Source organism: Pristiophorus japonicus, chromosome 17 (genome assembly GCF_044704955.1).
Source record: "Pristiophorus japonicus isolate sPriJap1 chromosome 17, sPriJap1.hap1, whole genome shotgun sequence".
Lineage (NCBI taxonomy): Eukaryota > Metazoa > Chordata > Chondrichthyes > Pristiophoridae > Pristiophorus > Pristiophorus japonicus.
Window position 1 is genome coordinate 124,716,854 of NC_091993.1, and position 22,360 is coordinate 124,739,213.

Consider the following 22,360-nt stretch of genomic DNA (forward strand, 5'->3'; position numbering starts at 1 on the left):
AGGCCGCACCTGGAGTACTGCGTGCAGTTTTGGTCACCTTACTTAAGGAAGGATATACTAGCTTTGGAAGGGGTACAGAGACGATTCACTAGGCTGATTCCAGAAATGAGGGGGTTACCTTATGATGATAGATTGAGTAGACTGGGTCTTTACTCCTTGGAGTTCAGAAGGATGAGGGGTGATCTTATAGAAACATTTAAAATCATGACAGGGATAGACAAGATAGAGGCAGAGAGGTTGTTTCCATTGGTGGGGGAGACTAGAACTAGGGGGCACAGCCTCAAAATACGGAGGAGCCAATTTAAAACCGAGTTGAGAAAAAATTTCTTCTCCCAGAGGGTTGTGAATCTGTGGAATTCTCTGCCCAAGGAAGCAGTTGAGGCTAGCTCATTGAATGTATTCAAATCAAAGATAGATAGATTTTTAACCAATAAGGGAATTAAGGGTTACGGGGAGAGGGCGGGTAAGTGGAGCTGAGTCCACGACCAGATCAGCCATGATCTTATTGAATGGCGGAGCAGGCTCGAGGGGCTAGATGGCCTACTCCTGTTCCTAATTCTTATGTTCTTGTGTTCTTATGTATCTGTACCCCCTCCAAAGCCAGTATATCCTTCCTTAAGTAAGGTGACCAAAACTGCACACAGTACTCCAGGTGCGGTCTTACCAATACCCTATACAGTTGCAGCAGGACCTCCCTGCTTTTGTACTCCATCCCTCTCGCAATGAACACAGGCAGGTGGGGGTCGATCTATTAAAAAGGGGACTGGCTGTTCCTAAAAATTCAGAGTAAAATTTCCTCGGGCGCAAAAAGGCATAAATGGCTGTTGCCACCAAAGTTAGTGAGGGATCAGAAGTCCCGCACAGTATTTCACCCCATTATATTTTCAGTGCAATGAACACAATACTGCAATAACCAGCCTTTACCACTAGAGGATGTCCGAGAGCTTTGTAAACATTGCCCAGTGAGAGGAGCCAGATTGTACTGTACAATTTACAGCAGTTTCTCCCCAACACTAACTCTCCTAGGTGTAAATCATCAAGTTATTCTCGGGTGTTGGACTTTTGAGCAAAGCAATCTAAAGAATTACGATGAAGATCCCACAGTATGAAGAAAGACTTGCATTTATATAGCGCTGTTCACGTCCACCAGACGTCTCAAAGTGCTTTACAGCCAATGAATTACAGATTGAACCTCCCTTACCCAGCACCCTCAGAACCTGGCCTGTGCCGGATAAGGGATTTTTCCGGACAAGGGGAGGTCACGTGTTCTACCGCCTTTTACAACTGCCAGCCCCCAGCCAGCCAGCCCCGATACAGATATCAGTCCCACCCCCCATCTCTAAAACTCATTGAAAGTATTGAAGCATTTTCGTTTTATTTGGCAGAGCGTGGAGGACAGGAACAGCCAGCCCGAGGACACGGCCCACCAGCCCGGTCGATGGGACTCAGCGACAAAAACACGAAGGCAGACTATTATCTGAATGGCAGCAGATTAGGAAAAGGGGAGGTGCAGCGAGACCTGGGTGTCAAGGTACATCAGTCATTGAAGTTTGGCATGCAGGTACAGCAGGCGGTGAAGGCGGCAAATGGCATGTGGGCCTTCATAGCTAGAGGATTTGAGTATAGGAGCAGGGAGGTCTTACTGCAGTTGTACAGGGTCTTGGTGAGGCCTCACCTGGAGTATTGTGTACAGTTTTGGTCTCCTAATCTGAGGAAGGATATTCTTGCTATTGAGGGAGTGCAGCGAAGGTTCACCAGACTGATTCCCGGGATGGCAGGACTGACATATGAGGAGAGACTGGATCTGGGCTTATATCCACTGGAGATTAGAAGAATGAGGGGAGATCTCATAGAAACACACAAAATTCTGACAGGATTGGACAGGTTAGAGGCAGGAAGAATGTTCCCAATGTTGGGGAAGTCCAGAGCCAGGGGTCACAGTCTAAGGATAAGGGGTAAGCCATTTAGGACCGAGATGAGGAGAAACTTCTTCACCCAGAGAGTGGTTAACCTGTGGAATTCTCTACCGCAGAAAGTTGTTGAGGCCAGTTTGTTAGATATATACAAAAGGGAGTTAGATATGGCCCTTACGGCCAAAGGGATCAAGGGGTATGGAGAGAAAGCAGGGAAGGGGTACTGAGGTTGAATGATCAGCCATGATCTTATTGAATGGCGGTGCAGGCTCGAAGGGCCGAATGGCCTGCTCCTGCACCGAGTTTCTATGTGCAATCCGGATCGCGTTAAGAGCAAGCCCGCCCAGCGTAAGCGGAGCTATGGCGGCTCTGTGGTTGCAGGAGTTCCCAGCATCGAGGAGAAATAGCGGCCGAGCTCAGCAAAGCGAAAAACTAGCCGGGGGGGGGGGGGGGGGGGGGGGTAAACATATTTATTTTTAATGAAAATAACTTTTATCAAGCTTTTATTTATATTTTAATTCAAAATATAATAGTAGTACAGGTTGAACCTCTCTTGCCCACCCCTCCCCGGACTGGAATAGCCACCCTCAAGGCCACTTAGGCAATCAGTGCCTTCAGAATCAGACCGAGGAAGGCTTCTCCACCTTCAGGGGAGCGGAGAATATTGGCAAGTCCAAAAATGTTTTTTATCTGCGCATGCGCCACCCAGGAATGGTGCTGAGCGAGGAATGGTGCCGAGAGGTTCAACCTGTACTTTTAAAGTGTAGTCACTGCTGTAATGTGGGGAACGCGGCAGGCAATTTGCGCACAGCAAGCTCCCACAAACAGCGATGTGATAATGACCAGGTAATCTGTTTTTATGTTATGTTGATTGAGGGATAAATATTGGCCAGGAAACCAGGGATAACGCCCCTGCTCTTCTTCGATATAGTGCCATGGGATCTTTTACATCCACCCGAGAGAGCAGACGGGGCCTCGGTTTAACGTCTTATCCGAAAGACGGCATCTCCGACAGTGCAGCACTCCCTCAGCACTGCACTGGGAGTGTCAGCCTAGATTTTATATGCTCAAGTCCCTGAAGGATTTGCACTGATGAATGTTAACTAACTTTGCCCAAGCTATATTCACTTAATATTTGTCTAATCAAGCAGCGAGTATCCTGTGCACACATGTGTTTGTGTAGAAAAGGAGGGCCAAGTTGGCTCCAAGATGACACAGCTGATAGCACTGGAGTGTCAGCCTAGATTTTTGTCCTCGAGCTCCTGGAGTGGGACCTGAACCCACAACCTTCCGACTCAGGCGAGCGTGATATCCAGAGACACAGCTGACACGAATCGAAGAAGAGCAGGGGAGTTATCCCCAGTGTCCTGGCCAATATTTAGCCCTCAACCAACACCACTTTAAAAAAAAACCCTCAGATGGTCTTGACATTATCGCATTGCTGTTTGTGGGAGCTTGCTGTGGGCATATTGGCTGCTGTGTTTCCTAGGTTACGGCAGTGACTACATTTCAAAAGTACTTCGCTGGCTGTAAAGCGCTTTGGGATGTCCTGAGGTGGTGACAGGCGCTATAGAAATACATAAGAACATAAGAAATAGGAGCAGTAGACACATTCGGCCTTTTGAGCCTGCTCTGCCATTCAATAAGATCAACTCCATCTTCCCAAATTACTCTCTCCCTAGAATTTAGACGGTTAAGGGGTAATAGGATTGAAGTTTTCAGGATATTAAGAACAGATAGGGTTCTATGACTAGGGGCACAGTCTAAAAATTAGAGCCAGACCTTACAGAAGTGAAATTAGGAAACAGTTCTACACAAAGCGTGGTAGATGTTTGGAACTCACTTCCACAAACGGCAATCGTGCTAGATTAATTGTTAATTTTAAGTCAGAGATTGATAGCTTTTTGGTAACCAAAGGTATTAAGGGATATGGGCCAAAGGCGGGTATATGGAGTTAGGTCGCAGATCAGCCATGAGGGGCTGAATGGTCTCCTCCTGTTCCTGTCCCCATATCCCTTGACTCTTTAAATAATTGAAGATAATTTTCAGTACAACCTGAAGGATCAAACCTTCCTCACAGTGGACAACCATCAACCACCTCAGAACCGGTCACGGTCGATGCTGCCACCTTCTCCATCGGTGGAAGATTAAAGCCTCCCCATCATGTGACTGTGGAGCTCCTAATCAGACCCTGGGGCACATCATCGAGCTCTGCCCTCAGAGGGAATTCACAGGCAGCCTACAGGATATCCACGCTGTTACACCGGGAGCTTTGGCCCTGGATATCCAACTTGGATATTGACGTTTGATTTACTTTGCTACTACAGTACGACAGAAGAAATGCTCTGTGGTACGCTAACAAGGCACAAACCTAGGATTAATACCAGAAACATGAAGGAGGAGGGGAAAGAATGGTTACAGCACAAGAGACAACCATTCGACCCGTGCTGACTCTCAGCCAGTCCCACTCCCCCAACCTTTCCCTGTAGCCCTGCAATTTTTTTTTTCCTTCAGATAATTATCCAACTCCCTTTTGAAAACAGTGATCGAGTCTGTCACCACACCACCCTTTCAGGCAGCACATTCCAGATCCGAACCACTCGCTGAGTTTAAAAAAAAAAAAAAAAATTTCTTACATCGCCTTTGGTTCTTTTGCCAATCACCTTGAATCTGGGTCCTCTGGTTCTCGACCCTTCCACCAATGGGAACAGCTTCTCTCTATCTACTCTGTCCAGACCTCTCGTGATTTTGAGCACCTCGATCAAATCTCCTCTCAATCTTCTCTGCTCCAAGGAGAACAACGCCAGTCCAGTTGATGCAAAGGTTATTAGAATACAGTGTGCATTACTGCAGGTAGCTGAGTCAATAACACTCAAATGCGATTGAGATAAACACCTGAAGGAGGAGGAGGACATCACGGGCTACAATAAAATCAAGCAGGAAAATGGGATCCAAGTGGATACAGAACTAGCACCAGCACAGGCACAAAGCGCCAAACGGACTCTTCCTGTGCTTCGAGCTCTACGGCCAATGTGGAGACTGCAAACTAGTAACAAATTCACACAAATACTTTCCCCCTTTGCCTGGTTATGAAGTCCTCACTTTCCCTCGAATGTCAGCTGTGGCTCAGTGGGGCAGCACTCTCTCCTCTAAGTCAGAAGGTTGTGGGTTCAAGTCCCACTCCAGGGACTTGAGCACAAAAAATCTAGGCTAACACTCCCAGTGCAGTGCTGAGGGAGCGCCGCACTGTCGGAGGTGCCGTCTTTCAGATGAGACGTTAAACCGAGGGACCCGTCTGCTCTCTCAGGTGGACGTAAAAGATCCCGTGGCACGATTTCGAAGTAGAGCAGTGGCATTATCTATGGTGTCCTGGCCAATATTTAGTCCCCCAATCAATATAACAAAAAGCAAATTATCTGGTCATTATCACTTTGCTGTTTGTGGGAGCTTGCTGTGCACAAATTGGCTGCTGCGTTTCCTACATTACATCAGTGACTACACTCCAAATAGTACTTCATTGGCTGTAAAGCGCTTTGAGATGTCTGGTCGTCGTGAAAAGCATTATACAAATACGTGTTTTTCTTTTAGGAACGCAGCTCACTCACTCAAATATAAAGAGCCAAGCGCCCGCCTCGTATATGTGCATAAAGTTCCCGCAGGATTGTAACTGGGTAAATAATGCAGTATTTGAGAGAGAGAGAGAGAGAGAGAGAGAGAGAGAGAGAGAGAGAGAGAGAGAGCAATGGCGAGCTTCCAGCCAGGACTAGCTGCTCTGTTAAGAGCATTGGCTTTCAGGGTTATCTGTAGCTGGTTTTCTATTAATTCAATCTTGGGATGTGGGCGTCGCTGGCAACATAAGAACATAAGAATTAGGAACAGGAGTAGGCCATCTAGCCCCTCGAGCCTGCTCCGCCATTCAATAAGATCATGGCTGATCTGGCCGTGGACTCAGCTCCACTTACCCGCCCGCTCCCCGTAACCCTTAATTCCCTTATTGGTTAAAAATCTATCTATTTGTGATTTGAATACATTCAATGAGCTAGCCTCAACTGCTTCCTTGGGCAGAGAATTCCACAGATTCACAACCCTCTGGGAGAAGAAATTCCTTCTCAACTCGGTTTTAAATTGGCTCCCCCGTATTTTGAGGCTGTGCCCCCTAGTTCTAGTCTCCCCGACCAGTGGAAACAACCTCTCTGCCTCTATCTTGTCAATCGCTTTCATGATTTTAAATGTTTCTATTAGATCACCCCTCATCCTTCTGAACTCCAACGAGTAAAGACCCAGTCTACTCAACCTATGAGGTAACAAATGAGGTAACCCCCTCATCTCCGGAATCAGCCGAGTGAATCGTCTCTGTACCCCCTCCAAAGCCAGTCTATCCTTCCTTAAGTAAGAGGACCAAAATTGCACGCAAGGCTACCATTTATTGCCTATCCCTAATTGCCGTTGAACCACTATTTCAGAGGGTAGGTAAGATTCACAGACTGGGTAAGGGCAGTAGATTTCCTTCCCTAAAAGGGTGTGTGTGAACCAGATGGGTTTTCATGGCAATCCGGTAGTTTCATGGGGCTAAGCTTCCCTTTCATTTTCGGCGGGTTCTCGGCGATTTTCTCAGCGGGTACAGCTGTTCTTCCACCCGGCGAAAGTTTCCCCTTTTGTCTTTCAATAGCATCGCCCAAATCTGAAACTGCTCTCCGGGACCAAACCGCCGACATACCCCGCCGAGAAAATCGCCAGAGCGTAAGTTTCGTTTCAACGGAAGCCCGTCCAGATCGCCGAGGGAACCGCCCTGTGAAAGCAGCTTAAACAGGGCTGTAGGTGAGTACTCGGCAAAGAAAGTTAAGTTAAAAGTTCTTTATCTATCTATTTTTAATTGTAAAATGGCGATTAGGTATAAAAGTACCTTGGGAATGTTTTTTTTAACTTTTTTTTGTGTGACATTTTTAAGTTTTCCCCCCCTCCCTAGGCCCAATCACAGCCTCAGACTAGATTTTTTTTTTTAAACGCCCGTTTTACTTAATTTCCCCTTAACCGCCGAGAATAATGGTGCAAGATCCATTTTCTCGCCGGGCGATTAGTTTTAACTTGTGTAAATTTTCACCAGCGTTACTTACCAAACGTTAGTGTTTTTTCTGGGCGGGCAATCGAGCGTTGAGGGGCTCTCGGGAAAGTCTAGCCCACGGTCACCATTACTGAGGCTAGCTTTTTTTTTTAAATACCAGATTTATTTAATGAACTAAATTTAAATTCCCCAGCTGCCGTTTGGTGGGATTTGAACTCGCGTCTCTGGATCTCGAGTCCAGGCGTCTGGATTACTAGTTCAGTAACATAACCACTCTGCTACTGTAGACTCTCCAATGGCAGGACTGCCCCTCTCACGAGCCACAGTGCTGGTTTGATCAAGTGCCTTTGAAAACTCACCAGGTCAGTGGAAATGAGGACGCGACATTTGAACTGTTTTAGTTTAGACATGGCTTCAAGTCGCTGATTCTGGTTCATGCTGCCTAAATAAAGGGGGGGGGGGAAAACACACAGATGAGTGGAAAGTAACAGTATATTGTGAGCTGTAAACATCACTCTTAAGTCATCTGGAGTCATGAACCACATTTTATCAACTTATTTGGTTTTGCAACATTACAATTTAATTGAGCTCTCACTATGACATCCCCAGTAAATACCTCTCGCAGTGTGAAACTGAAATATAGACCAGATAGGTTTTTTTTATTCGTTCATGGGTTGAGCATGTCGCTGGCCCATCCTTAGCTGCCCTCGAGAAGATGGGTCAATCCCCTTTAGAATCTTGAATATTTCAATGAGATCACCTCTCATTCTTCTAAACGCCAGAGAGCAGAGGCCCCATTCTACGCAATCTCTCCTCAAAATAGGCCAGGAATCAACCTAGTCAATCTTCGTTGCACCACCTCCAAAGTAGAGATACGGTTTCGTGGGTTCGACCGGCTCCTAGTGTGATGCTTTTAAAACTAGCACAAAATTCTTACAGGGCTAGACTGGGGTAGATGCAGGGAGGATGTTTCCCCCTGGCTGGGGAGTCTAGAACCAGGGGGTCACAGCTTCAGAATAAGGGGTCGGCCATTTAGGACTGAGATGAGGCGGAATTTCTCAGAGGGTGGTGAATGTTTGGAATTCTCTGCCCCAGGGGGCAGTGGAGGCTCAGTCGTTGAGTATATTCAAGGCAGAGATCGATAGATTTTTGGGTAGTCAGGGAATCGGGGTATATGGGGTTAGTGCAGGAAGATAGAGTTGAGGTAGAGGACGCGGATGATCCAATTAAATGGCGGAGCAAGCTCGAGGGGCTGAATGATCTACTCCTGCTCCTATTTCTTGTGTTCTTGTAACTTTATTTGCGGCTGAAAATTCTGCGATTTTTTTTTTTTTTGCACCAATTTCGGGCGAATTACGCCGATAGAAAGCAGCATTACCGAGCAGAAGCCCCAGGTCCCAATATACAGCCCAGCAGCAAGTTATACATCTGCAACACAGAATATCACTCACCTGAAATGCAGACTGCGGGAAGTCCTTTCGAGGTCAGAATGTCTACAAGCCGCTGTGCTCTGTTACAATATGAAAGACACAACATTTATTCTGAATGACATTTCTACAAGTTGCTTTTATTGAAAATAATATTTCTGAAACCAAACAGAAAGTTACTGAAACACTGATCAGATTGAGAGATTGCATGGTTTTAAAAAGATGGTGGAAGAAAGGAGGCCACATTCATCTGTCTATTTACTCTGGATCTGAACGTCAACCAGTCGTATATAACCTCTTCCTCTCCCCTCCCCACACCCAGGAGTGTTTTGATAGAGAGGTGAGGGGGAAAAACATTGAAAAATCGCTGAGCGGTGACTTAAGCACACAGTCAGTAAATTCTGTCTGACATGAACTGACCAGAGATGCGAGGGAGGTTCCCACACAAACACAGCTCTACACTGATCGCTGGGTGTGCAGCGCTCTCCTACAAATCACACTCCCCGAAGACCAAGAAAAATAAAAGACTTGCATTTATATAATAACTTGTATTTATATAGCGCCTTTAATGTAGTAAAACATCCCAAGGCGCTGCACAACAGTGTTACCGACAAACAGATAAATTTGACACCGAGCCACTGAAGAAATTAAGGCAGATTACCAAAAGCTTGTTTAAGGAGGTAGGTTTTAACGAGCGTCTTAAAGGAGGAAAGAGGGGTAGAGAGGCGGAGAGGTTTAGGGAGGGAGTTCCAGAACTTAGGGCCCAGACAGCTGAAGGCACGGCCACCGATGGTTGAGCGATTATAATGAGGCATGTTCAAGAGGCCAGAGTTTGAGGAGCGCAGATATCTTGTGGGATTGTGAGACTAAAAAAGATTAGAGATAGGGAGGGGCGAGGCCATGGATTGATTTGTAAACAAGGATGAGAATTTTGAAATCGAGGCGTTGTTTAACTGGGAGCCAATGTAGGTCAGAAAGCACATAGCATCTTTCACGACCACCAGACATCCCAAAGCGCTTTACAGCCAATGAATTACTTTTGGAATGTAGTCACTGTTGTAATGTAGGAAGCGCAGCAGCCAATTTGCATACAGCAAGTTCACACAAACAGTAATGTGATAATGACCAGATCATCTGTTTCTGTTAAGTTATGAGGGATAAATATTGGCCAGGACACCGGGGATAACTCCTCTGCTCTTCTTCGAAATAGTGCCGTGGGATCTTTTACGTCCACCCGAGAGAGCAGACGGGGCCTCGGTTTAACGTCTCATCCGAAAGACGGCACCTCCGACAGTGCGGCGTTCCCTCAGCACTGCACTGGGAGTGTCAGCCCAGATTTACGTGCTCAAGTCTCCAGAGTGAGACTTGAACCCACAACCTTCTGACTCAGAGGCGAGTGTGCTGCCCAGTGAGCCACAGCTGACACCGACTAACCGGATAACTTCAAAAAGCTGCCAAAGGCAAGACCAGGAACTCACCACGAGGTAATTCCCCCTCCTCAGATGCAAACCAACATTATCCAGTTCTGATGAAGGGTCATCGACCCAAAACATTAACTCTGTTTCTCTCTCTCTCCACGGATGCTGCTGTGACCCAGAGATTTCCAGCATTTCCTGTTTTTATTTCAGATTCCAGCATCCACAGTATTTAGATTTTGTATTAGTGACCCACTCAAGTCAGTTACTGTGCTGTATCCCATTGCTTTCCACCTCCATCATTCAAACAAGGAACTGCTGATAGCCACGATGGAAATCTATATCAAGATGGTTTCTTGCATAAATAAATAATTTTGAAAAGAATTCCTGGTGTAAAATGGTTTAGGTAATCATTTCTATCCTGCTCTGTGTTACTGGGACCAGGGCGCTCTCAAGGGCTAAATGTACTGGTCATAAGTCGTCCCTCGCAACGAGGATGACTTGCTTCCACGCCAAAAACGGATGAGTTCACAGGTGTTTCAATGATATTCCGGATCCCGAACTACATCCTGAAGGGCGCAAGACGCCTGTGCGTGGATTTTTTTTAAACGTGTGGTGGGCGTTGCACCCCAGCCACCACACGGGCCTGACAGAGCTAGGTCGTGATCGGGGCCCACGAGAGGCGAAAGTTTGGGGCCCCGAAGAGGCGAGGGCCCAGGGCAGCACGGGCCCAGCCCACACTGCGACGTGTGCGCGCACTAGGTCCGTGCAGCAGAGCTGGTCTCCAGCTGTTAGATGTACTGGTCAGCAGGGTGCGTTGACATGGAGAGAATGGAGAAGCTGAGGTTGTTCTCCTTAGGTCAGAAAAGGTCAAGGGGAAATTTGATTGAGGTGTTCAAAAATCATGAAAGGTTTTGATAAGAGTAAATAAGGAGAATTGTACCCAGTGGCATAAGGGACAGTAATCAGAGGACACAGATTTAAGGTGATTAACGAATGACCCAGAGGGGGAGAGAAGGAGAAAAAAAAATTACGCAGCGAGTTGTTGTGATCGGGAATGCGCTGCCTGAAAGGGCGGTGGGAGCAGATTCAATAGTAACTTTCAAACAGGGAATTGGATAAATACTTGGAAGGGGAACAATTTGCAGAGCTGTGGGGAAAGAGCAGGGGTGAGTGGGACTTATTGGATCGCTCTTTCACAGAGCCGGCACAGGCACGATGGGCCAAATGGCCTCCTTCTGTGCTATATCATTCTAGGAATCTATGACAAACCTATGAATCTATGACTCCGAGATATCTGCGCTCCTCTAATTCTGGCCTCTTTAGCATCCCTGATTATAATCGCTCCACCATCGGTGGCCGTGCCTGCTGTTGCCTGGACCCCAAGCTCTGGAACTCCCTCCCTAAACCTCTCCGCCTCTCTACCCCTCTTTCCCTCCTTTAAGACGCTCCTTAAAACCTACCTCTTTGACCAAGGCACCTGCACTAATTTTTCCTTGTGTGGCTCGGTGTTAATTTCTTTGCCTTGTAACACTTCTGTGAAGCGCCTTGGGACATTTTACTATGTTAAAGGCGCTATATAAATACAAGTTGCTGCTTTCTTGTTGATTATAGGACAATGCCACACACGGAGGAACATCGAATGCGTCTGCTGTACCTGCTGTGAAGGTTAGAGAAGACCAGGGCCTGGTTGAAGGGGATCTTGCTGAACAACGCCAGTAAATGTTGCACTTTCTCCTCGAAGATCTTGTGTGGAAGTGGGTAGGAATTTACAACCTTGTAAAACTGCTTCAGCCCTGTTGGGTAGGAATATTAACCCGGGTTAAAAATAAGAAAAATACGTGGTTTATTCCATGACGCGTGGTCACAAAAGATCAGTGGATCGCTAGACTTAAGAGCACTGGTATTAAACCGATGACCATAGAAGTTCGATTTAAATTAATAGGTTTGAATGGTGTACAATAGACTTCTGACAGATCTGTAAATATCAGCACTGATCCTAGTGTCGTACAGCTGCAAATACACTGTCCAGACAGGAGCAGAATCATGGACTTTAACCATACTGCCGGATGTTCTTCCATAGTTCAGTTGGACACAGTACAGCAAAATTTCAGCAATTTTCAACCGAATGTGCCCGTTTGGCAAGACTGGCTCAAACACAGCACGCAATTGGCCAACGTATTCTCGCTCAAAAAGTAAGTAAGTAAATTCCTTAACGTGAAATGTCACCCGGAATTAGCAACACTTAATTCATAAATAAATCAGATAGCTTTTTCAGATCCTTTATGAACCATCAGTTCTATCAGATCTTCACCTTTCTCTCGGGCTTTCTCTATGTTCAAGGATATCATTAAACGGGCAGTAACCAAAAGAAAATTGCAAACGTTGGAAATCAAAAAAAAAACAGGAACACTCAGCAGGCCAGTCAGCATCTGTAACTCATCTGTTCCCCTAGTGTCATCATCATCACAGGCAGTCCCTCGTATCGAGGATGACTTGCTTCCACGCCAAAAAGGGATGAGTTCACAGGTGTTTTAATGAAGGACCTAATATTCCAGGTCCCGAACTACATGTTGAAGGGTGGAAGATGTCTGTGTGTGGATTTTTTAAAGTGTGGAGGCCTTTGCACACCAGCCACCACACGGGCTTGACAGAGCTCGGTCTTGGTCCAGTGGCAAGGATTAACCAAGACGACTGGAGACCAGCTCTGCTGCATGGACCTAGTGCGCACACATATCGCAGTGTGGGCTGGCCCGGCCCGTGCTGCCCCTGGACCCGAACTCACGCCTCTCCTGGGCCCTGATCACATCCTTTCACAGTCTCTCGCTGCTCCTGCTGTACCTGCCTACCTCTTCTCATCCCCTCTGCACCCAGTAACTGGTCTCCAGAACATAGCCAAAGGTTCAGGACACCTGCATTTGGGGTGGGGCAACAAGGCAAGAGAATGCACAATAAATGGAAGGATACCGAGAGATGTGGAGGAACAGAGGAACCTTGACGTGCACGTCCGCAGATTCTTATAGCTAGCAGGACAGGTCGATAAGGTAAGTTTAAAAGGCATACGGAATGCTTTCCTTTATTAGCCGAAGCATAGAATACAAGAGCAGGGAGGTTATGCTAGAACTGTATAAAACAGTAGCTAGGCCACAGCTTGTACTGAGTGCAGTTCTGGTCACTACATTACAGGAAAGGTGTGATTGCACTAGAGAGGGTGCAGAGGAGATTTACGAGGATGTTGCCTGGACTGGAAAATTTTAGCTATGAGGAAAGATTGGATAGAATGGGGTTGTTTTCTTTGGAACAGGGGAGGCTGAGGGGAGATTTAATTGAGGTGTATAAATTATGAGGGGCCGAGTTAGAGTGGAGAGGAAGGACCTATTTCCCTCAGCAGAGGGGTCAATAACCAGGGAGCATAGATTTAAAGTAATTGGTGGAAGGATTAGAGGGGCGATGAGGAAACATTTCTTCCCTCAGAGGGTGGTGGGGGTCTGGACTCACGGCCTGAAAGGGTGGTAGAGGCAGAAACCCTCACCACATTTAAAAAGTACCTGGATGCGCACTTAAAGTGTCGTAACCTGCAGGGCTACGGACCTAGTGCTGGAAAGTGGGATGAGGCTGGGAAGCTTTGTCGGCCGACGCGGACAAGTTGGGACGAGTGGCCCCCTTCTGTGTCATAATTTTTCTATGACGCAAAGCTGTCGCTGACATCACAGGCAAGGAACGTAGGAACAGGAGTAGGCCAGTTAGCCCCTCGAGCCTGCTCCTCCATTCAATGAGATCTGCGACCTAACTTCATATACCCTTCTGCCTTTGCCCCAGACCTCTTAATACCGTTGGTTAACAGAAGAGTAATCAATCTCAGATTTAAAACTAACTGATATAGTATCAACCGCGGTTGCGGAAGAGTTCCAAACTTCTACCACCGTGTGTGTAGATGCGTTTCCGAATTTCACTCCCGAAACCCTTGCTCCAATGTTTAGACTATGCCCCCTAGTTCTAGACTCCCCAATCGGCAGAAATAGTTTCCAACTTCCCTATCAGTGCCCCTTGACATCTTGCAAACTTCAGATAAAAGCGGAAGGAACACATAGGTGAAGATTTTGTCGTGGGTGTGGGAACTGCAACATCCCGACCTGCGACAAATGACGTTTAATTGTTACTTAAAATAAAGCAAGATTTCACCCCCCCCCCAACCAGGCAGATTTTCTCCTCTCTCCTACTTGAAGGCTCCCCACTCCTCACCTTTGATAAGACGTCCCTCAGTAGCCTCACACAAATTGGCCAACCCTCAGGGATGAGAGAGCCAAGACAAGCAAGTGCTGGCAGGCTACATTCATTTTAATTAAAAATAACACGTTTTTAGATCCCCCCCCTCGCTTCTGAGCGGGCTGACACGCTGAGGGGAATACTGCACTGTCAGACGGGAGACGTTGAAGCGAGGCTGTGCCTATCCGCTGCAGTTAGTGCGAATGACCCTACGGCATTAATCAGAGCAGGGAGCTCTCCGCATATCCCAGCCTCAACAAATACCAGCGGGGGGGGGGGGGAACAAAAAATGGGAGGTGGCGCTGAACCGTCCTGCTGTTTGGCCTGGATAGAAAGGCTGCATCCTCTGCCAAAGCAATAACATTCAGCATACTCCAAAGAGTAATTCATTATGTGACGCACTCAAGACGTTTCAACAATGTGATAAGGTGCTAGAAAATCCAAATATAGTCCGTGTTCCACTTGCTCAGTGAGACTGAAGTGGGCAAGTGCCAGCGATTCCAGCCATGGGAAATTAAAAATCGGCACTTATTCCCCTCCACTCCTCAATAACAAGCACTGTATCAGAGTCTTTGTCGGTCTGATTTTGACCAAACTCCCACCCTCAGTTTTCTGACTGAATAAATCAAGAGGAGTGGGAAACCTTAGGCGTCCATTCTGCAGTTGCGGGCTGCTCTGCAGTCAGACAACTGATAACTCCATTTACCTACCTTGGTTTCAACACTCTCCAATTACCTGGATGAGTGCAGCTCCAACAACACTCACGATGCTTGACACCATTCAGGACAAAACAGCCCGCTTGATTGGCACCCCATCCACCACCTTCAACATCCACTCCCTCCACCACCGGCACACCGTGGCTGCAGTGTGCACCATCTACAAGATGCACTGCAGCAACTCGCCAAGGCTTCTTCGGCAGCACCTCCCAAACCCGTGACCTCCACCACCTAGAAGGACAAGGGCAGCAGGTGCATGGGAACACCACCACCTCCACGTTCCCCTCCCAGTCACACACCATCCCGACTGGGAAATATATCGGCCATTCCTTCATCGTCGCTGGGTCACAATCCTGGAACTCCCTCCCTAACAGCACTGTGGGAGCACCTTCACCACACGGACTGCAGCGGTTCAAGGCGGCGGCTCACCACCACCTTCTCAAGGGGCGATTAGGGATGGGCAATAAATGCCGGCCTTGCCAGCGACACCCACATCCCAGGAACAATTTTTTTTTTTTTTTTAAATACAGCCGGTGAGCGACCTGCGTTGGACCTCCAGGTTAGGGTAACATTGCTTTCACCCGATCGATGGCAGCTGGAATTGAAGCATGTTAAAAGACTCGGGGCAAAGTTGTGGCTGACTGCGCCAACCAGTCTACTGAGTTTAACTATTCCTCGCAAACACTTGATTTGAGAGCTTCCACTCTTTACTGCAGCGTTTACTCTTCAAGCCATCGAACAGTGCAAGTTTAGGACTCACCAATGAGTGCTGGGTCAGTGGGGTTCAGTCGAACAAAGCTGGGATCCCTCATGTACCTCGTTAAATGATGGGCCAGCGCCTCTGGGTATGTGGCCGACAGTGCCACCATCTGCTTATTGGACGGTAGGGAGGAGTAAATCCAACTGTAGAGAAAGAGCAGGAAGTGAAATGCTTCGGACCTCTCCCAGTTGCTCCACAAGCGCTGTAACTTCACAAGAGGATCAGCGCAAAGGGCTTAGACCTGCGGAGATCGACATTTATTATACAAACCCCAGCTTTAACGAAGCAGGTAAAAAATGTAAAATATATGTTGCCACAATATATTGAAGGAGAGCATACCAGGGACTATTTCAGGCACGAGTGGTCAGGATGAAGTGATTCAAACTCCACTTCACATTCTAGATTCTGCAGCTGGTGGTTGCTCTGTATTTCGATCACTGACGAGCATGGGTTTGAGCAAATACATATTTCAGGCGTACAAATCCTCTGAAATATTAAGCCACATATTCAGCATAAATATACCATCTTCCTCCTAAAGCGCGTCTGTGTGTGTGTGTGTGTTAGAGAGGAGAGTTAGGGTGTCGTGGGGGGTGGGGGGGGGGGGAGATGGTAGAGAGGAGAGTTAGGGTGTCGGGGGAGGAGAGGCTGGAGAGGAGAGTTGGGCTGCGTGGGGAGCTAGATCTTATTGAATGGTGGAGCAGGCTCGAGGGGCCGAATGGCCTACTGCTGCTCATAATTCTATGTTCAGACACACACACACACACCTGTATAAATAACGGGTTCTACATCAAGATGTAAGTTCACACATCTGACAACGTTTATACACACAGGAACGTTTGCGCCAGTTCACACAGAACCTATATAATCAGGGCTTTAAGTCTTCAGGAGCATCAGCATCACTTTAGAAAGCCTAAAGTATACACACACTGTACATGTGGGTTCATGTTGCAGAGGATCCGTGCTGCAGAAGGTTAACTAGCTTCGCTCAAACAAACATTCACTTAATATTTGTCTAATCAAGCGGGGACTATCGTGTGCACACATGTTTGTGTATAAAAGGAAGGGCAAGGAGGGTTCCTTTGGCTCCAAGACAACACAGCTGACAGCAGCAGCAGCAGCCAGGCAGCTGGGATATCCCAGGGAGCTGTTGATCGACCGACAGCCCGACGTGGTGATGGGGGGGTGGTGGAACAACGTTCCCTGTAAGCTGTGCAAACACGCAGCACCCTGGAGATAACCTAAAGCCTGCTCACCGGCTTTGAAATGGGAAAAATCACGCAGGCGCTGTATTCCGAATGGGCCGCGTACCCAAAACAAAAATCAATGGGAACAATGCGGGGGCAGGAGGCTGGAATTCTGTCCACTCGGCTCCAGATAATGCCACAAAAGATGAGGGGGGTGGGGATGGGGGAGACTGGTGGGACAAATGGAGAGAAGCTTATCAGTTTTGGTTGGAATGCAGCGCAGGTTTAATTTGTTAAAGTCCAGCAATTTCTTTTTGCACAAACACTCGGCCAGCCCCAAGTGTTAACTTTCAGCAAGCTGCGCACAGGATCCCCGGGTTTAATTAAGTCGGATGTGTCCCCAGTCAGTCTGACTCCATATCAAACAAGCAGAGACCCCACTTGTGTATTTCTCAGTCGTTTGGTTTGCAGACTTAAGCAAATTCGAACAGAGAATTTTATAGCACATCAGGCCGTTCGGCCCATCGTGCCTATGCCTGCTCTTTGAAAGACCGATCCAATTTGTACCACTCCCTCTGCTCTTTCCCCATAGCCCTGCAAATTTTTCCTTTTCAAGTATATATCCGACAGATCACCACGATCTGATTGGATGGCGGAGCAGAGTCGAGGGGTCCACCCCTGCTCCTGTGCGTCTGACATGGGGATGGAGCACAAAAGCAGGGAAGTCTTGCTACAGCGATACAGGGTATAAGTGAGGCCACACCTGGAATACTGCGTGCAGTTTTGGTTTCCATATTTACGAAAGGATATACTTACCTTGGAGGCAGTTCAGAGAAGGTTCACTCGGTTGATTCCGGAGATGAGGGGGTTGACTTATGAGGAAAGGTTGAGTAGGTTGGGCCTCTACTCATTGGAATTCAGAAGAATGAGAGGTGATCTTATCGAAACTTGTAAGATTATGAGGAGGCTTGACAAGGTGGATGCAGAGAGGATGTTTCCACTGATGGGGGAGACTAGAACTAGGGGGCATAATCTTAGAATAAGGAGCCGCTCATTTAAAACTGAGATGAGGAGGAATTTCTTCTGAGGGTTGTAAATCTGTGGAATTTGCTGCCTCAGAGAGCTGTGGAAGCCAGGACATTGAATAAATTTAAGACAGAGATAGACAGTTTCTTAACCATAAGGAATTATGGGGAACGGGCAGGGAAATGGACCCGAGTCCATGATCAGATCAGCCATGATCGTATTATGTAATGGAGCAAGCTCGAAGAGCCGTTTGGCCTACTCCTGCTCCTATTTCTTATGTAAGCTGCACAGCCAGGACCCCAGCAAGCTGTTAGATGGGTTTGAAATACCCCCCCACCAGCCACCCTGAGATCACCATGGCTATCTGGGCGGGATATCAAAGGGCAGCTAAGGCAACAGAAATCGAACACTATCGGCGTTTACAAGAGAGGAGGGGGAATTCAAGGGAGTTACAAAGAGCAAACTGGTCCTCCAATTAATTAAACAAAAAGTAAAATAGTGCAGAGGATATTAATTTGAAATAAAGACAGAAAATGCTCAATGGGTCAGGCAGCATCTGTGGAGAGAGAAACAGTTAACGTTTCAGGTTGGTGACCTTAAATTAGAACAGCTAATCTGAAATGCAAAGTTCTTGTCCTCTCCTCTCCTCTCCTCTCCTCTCCTCTCCTCTCCTCTCCTCTCCTCTCCTCTCCTCTCCTCTCCTCTCCTCTCCTCTCCTCTCCTCTCCCCGCAGATGTCGCCCGACCTGCTGAGTGTCTCCGGCATTTGCTGCTTTGATTTGAGCCTCCAATGAAGCTACTTCCTTACTTGTGAGGGAAGAGAAATGCGTGTAGAGTTTGATTTCCCACTTCCCACGGGGGGCCACAAATGGGTCTGGAGATTCCCCTTTCATTAAATGTTCCGAAAGACAGACAGTACTCGAAAGGGTTGATCAGAGGCGTTTCCTTCCAGTGATGTGCGGCAGTGGCAAAACACTTGCAGCACTTGTGACAAAAGGTGACAATGTGATAATTCACTTTTAGAGTTGCTAGATTACCATATTTTAAAGTCGGCATTTATAGCAAACAAAATGCTTGACTCTCAACGGGAAAAACTGCTTTGTTTTAAGAGGAGTATTGCGAATGACACGACTCTGGAAACGCTGGCTTACTTGATCTGCTCCTGGAAGCTGCCCTCCTCCAGCAGCTTGTCCGCCTCGTCCAATACGAACAGGCGTATGCTGGCCGTCGGCAGGAAGCCGATCTCGATCAGCTGCTTGATGCGACCTGGATAAAGGGAAGCAATTCACTTCCGTCAACACGGAGATCACCTCTCAATAATCCAAAACTCAGCTGCCCGTGTCCTAACTCGCACCAAGTCCCGCTCACCCATCACCCTCTGGGCTCGCTAACGTACATTGGCCTCGATTTCAAAATTCTCATCCTTGATTACGAATCCCTCCATGGCCTCGCCCCTCCCCATCTCCTCCAGCCCCACAACCCCCCCCCCCCACCCCCCCCGAGATCTCTGCGCTTCTCTAATTCTGCCCTCTTGAACATCCGATTATAATCGCTCAACCATCGGTGGCCGTGCCTTCTGTTGCCTGGGCCCCAAGCTCTGGAACTCCCTCCCTAAACTTCTCCGCCTCTCTTTCCTCCTTCAAGACGCTCCTTAAAACCGACCTCTTTGACCAAGCTTTTGGTCATCTGCCGTAATTTCTTCTTATGCGGCTCGGTGTCAAATTTCTTATCTCATAACACTTCTGTGAAGCGCCTTAGGACGTTTCACTACGTTAAAGGCGCTATATAAATTCACGTTGTTGTTAATTGGAATGTTCCCCACAAGCGATTACTTTTTCCCCCCTTTCCATAAATATTCCCCACAAAACATTCCACAAAAGGCAGTCATCATAGGAAGTCCCTCGGAATCGAGGAAGACTTGCTTCCACTCTTAGAATGAGTCCTTAGGTGGCTGAACAGTCCAATACGAGAGCCACAGTCCCTGTCACAGGCGGGACAGACAGTCGTGAAGGAAAGGGAGGGTGGGACTGGTTTGCCGCATGCTCTCGGCATTGAGACTCGAGGTGCTCAGCGCCCTCCCGGATGCACTTCCTCCACTTAGGGCGGTCTTTGGCCAGGGACTCCCAGGTGTCGGTGGGGATGTTGCACTTTATCAGGCAATAGATGTTCACTCAATTACTCATCTTAAAATCAGAGAGCGATAGATTTTTGCTAGCTAGGCGTATGAAGGGATATAGAACCGCCATGATCTCGAACAGGATGGAGGAGCTGAATGGCCTGCGCCTGTTCCTATTAGAACTCAGCAGAGGAGGACAAAGGGTTTGATTAGGGCAGGGAAAATGGAGTACGAGAAGAAGCTTGCAGGGAACATTAAGACGGATTGCAAATGTTTCTATAGATATGTAAAGAGAAAAAGGTTAGTAAAGACAAACGTAGGTCCCCTGCAGTCAGAATCAGGGGAAGTCATAACGGGGAACAAAGAAATGGCGGACCAATTGAACAAGTACTTTGGTTCAGTATTCACTAAGGAGGACACTAACAACCTTCCAAATATAAAAGGGGTCGGAGGGTCTAGTAAGGAGGAGGAACTGAGGGAAATCCTTATTAGTCGGGAAATTGTGTTGGGGAAATTGATGGGATTGAAGGCCGATAAATCCCCAGGGCCTGATGGACTGCATCCCAGAGTACTTAAGGAGGTGGCCTTGGAAATAGTGGATGCATTGACAGTCATTTTCCAACATTCCATTGACTCTGGATCAGTTCCTATGGAGTGGAGGGTAGCCAATGTAACCCCACTTTTTAAAAAAGGAGGGAGAGAGAAAACAGGGAATTATAGACCGGTCAGCCTGACATCGGTAGTGGGTAAAATGATGGAATCAATTATTAAGGATGTCATAGCAGTGCATTTGGAAAGAGGTGACATGATAGGTCCAAGTCAGCATGGATTTGTGAAAGGGAAATCATGCTTGACAAATCTTCTGGAATTTTTTGAGGATGTTTCCAGTAGAGTGAACAAGGGAGAACCAGTTGACGTGGTATATTTGGACTTTCAGAAGGCTTTCGACAAGGTCTCACACAAGAGATTAATGTGCAAAGTTAAAGCACATGGGATTGAAGGTAGTGTGCTGACATGGATTGAGAACTGGTTGTCAGACAGGAAGCAAAGAGTAAGAGTAAATGGGTACTTTTCAGAATGGCAGGCAGTGACTAGTGGGGTACCGCAAGGTTCTGTGCTGGGGCACCAGCTGTTTACACTGTACATTAATGATTTAGACGAGGGGATTAAAAGTAGTATCTCCAAATTTGCGGATGACACTAAGTTGGGTGGCAGTGTGAGCTGCGAGGAGGATGCTATGAGGCTGCAGAGCGACTTGGATAGGTTAGGTGAGTGGGCAAATGCATGGCAGATGAAGTATAATGTGGATAAAAAACAGAGAGACAGACTATTATCTGAATGGTGACAGATTAGGAAAAGGGGAGGTGCAGAGAGACCTGGGTGTCATGGTACATCAGTCATTGAAGGTTGGCATGCAGGTACAGTAGGCGGTTAAGAAAGCAAATGGCATGTTGGCCTTCATAGCGAGGGGATTTGAGTACAGGGGCAGGGAGGTGTTGCTACAGTTGTACAGGGCCTTGGTGAGGCCACACCTGGAGTATTGTGTACAGTTTTGGTCTCCTAAGCTAAGGAAGGACCTTCTTGCTATTGAGGGAGTGCAGCGAAGGTTCACCAGACTGATTCCCGGGATGGTGGGACTGACCTATGAAGAAAGACTGGATCAACTGGGCTTGTATTCACTGGAGTTCAGAAGAATGAGAGGGGACCTCATAGAAACGTTTAAAATTCTGACAGGGTTGGACAGGTTAGATGCAGGAAGAATGTTCCCAATGTTGGGGAAGTCCAGAACCAGGGGACACAGTCTAAGGATAAGGGATAAGCCATTTAGGACCGAGATGAGGAAAAACTTCTTCACCCAGAGAGTGGTGAACCTGTGGAATTCTCTACCACAGAAAGTTGTTGAGGCCAATTCACTAAATATATTCAAAAAGGAATAAGATGAAGTCCTTACTACTAGGGGGATCAAGGGGTATGGTGAGAAAACAGGAATGGGGTACTGAAGTTGCATGTTCAGCCATGAACTCATTGAATGGCGGTGCAGGCTAGAAGGGGCGAATGGCCTACTCCTGCACCTATTTTCTATGTTTCTATGTTTCTATTCCCACAAATCGTACAGCACGCTAATCTGTGCAGGCCAAGCACTTGCAAATTACTCTCGGCTGCTGTTATATAGTTAGTCGTGAGGTGTCAGCTGTAGCTCAGTGGGTGGCACTCTCACCCGAGACAGAGGGCCATGGGTCCAAGTCCCACGCCAGAGATTTGAGCACATAACTCAGTATGACACTCCAGTGCAGTGCTGCACTGTCGGAGGTGCCGTCTTTCGCACGGGACATTAAAGCGAGGCCCCGCCTGTCCTCTCAGGTGGACTTAAAAGATTCAACAGTACTATTTCAAAGAGCAAAGGAGTTCTCTGGTGTCCTGGCCAATATTTATCCTTCAACCATGTTGCTGGTTGTGGGAGCTTGCTGTGCGCAAA

At 47.4% G+C, this 22,360-nt stretch overlaps 1 protein-coding gene across 1 annotated transcript in view; it reads right to left on the minus strand.

Moving 5' to 3' along the window:
* The window catches only part of ddx20 (DEAD (Asp-Glu-Ala-Asp) box polypeptide 20), a 42,929-nt gene that overhangs the window by 15,479 nt on the left and 5,090 nt on the right, over positions 1-22,360 (minus strand). Inside the window, exons 4-8 of the mRNA XM_070859241.1 lie at positions 18,920-19,034; positions 15,560-15,702; positions 11,475-11,613; positions 8,427-8,485; positions 7,335-7,417 (exon numbers count right to left, since the gene is read on the minus strand). Of these exons, the coding sequence (XP_070715342.1) occupies positions 7,335-7,417; positions 8,427-8,485; positions 11,475-11,613; positions 15,560-15,702; positions 18,920-19,034 (539 nt within the window). The remainder of the gene's footprint in view (positions 1-7,334; positions 7,418-8,426; positions 8,486-11,474; positions 11,614-15,559; positions 15,703-18,919; positions 19,035-22,360) is intronic.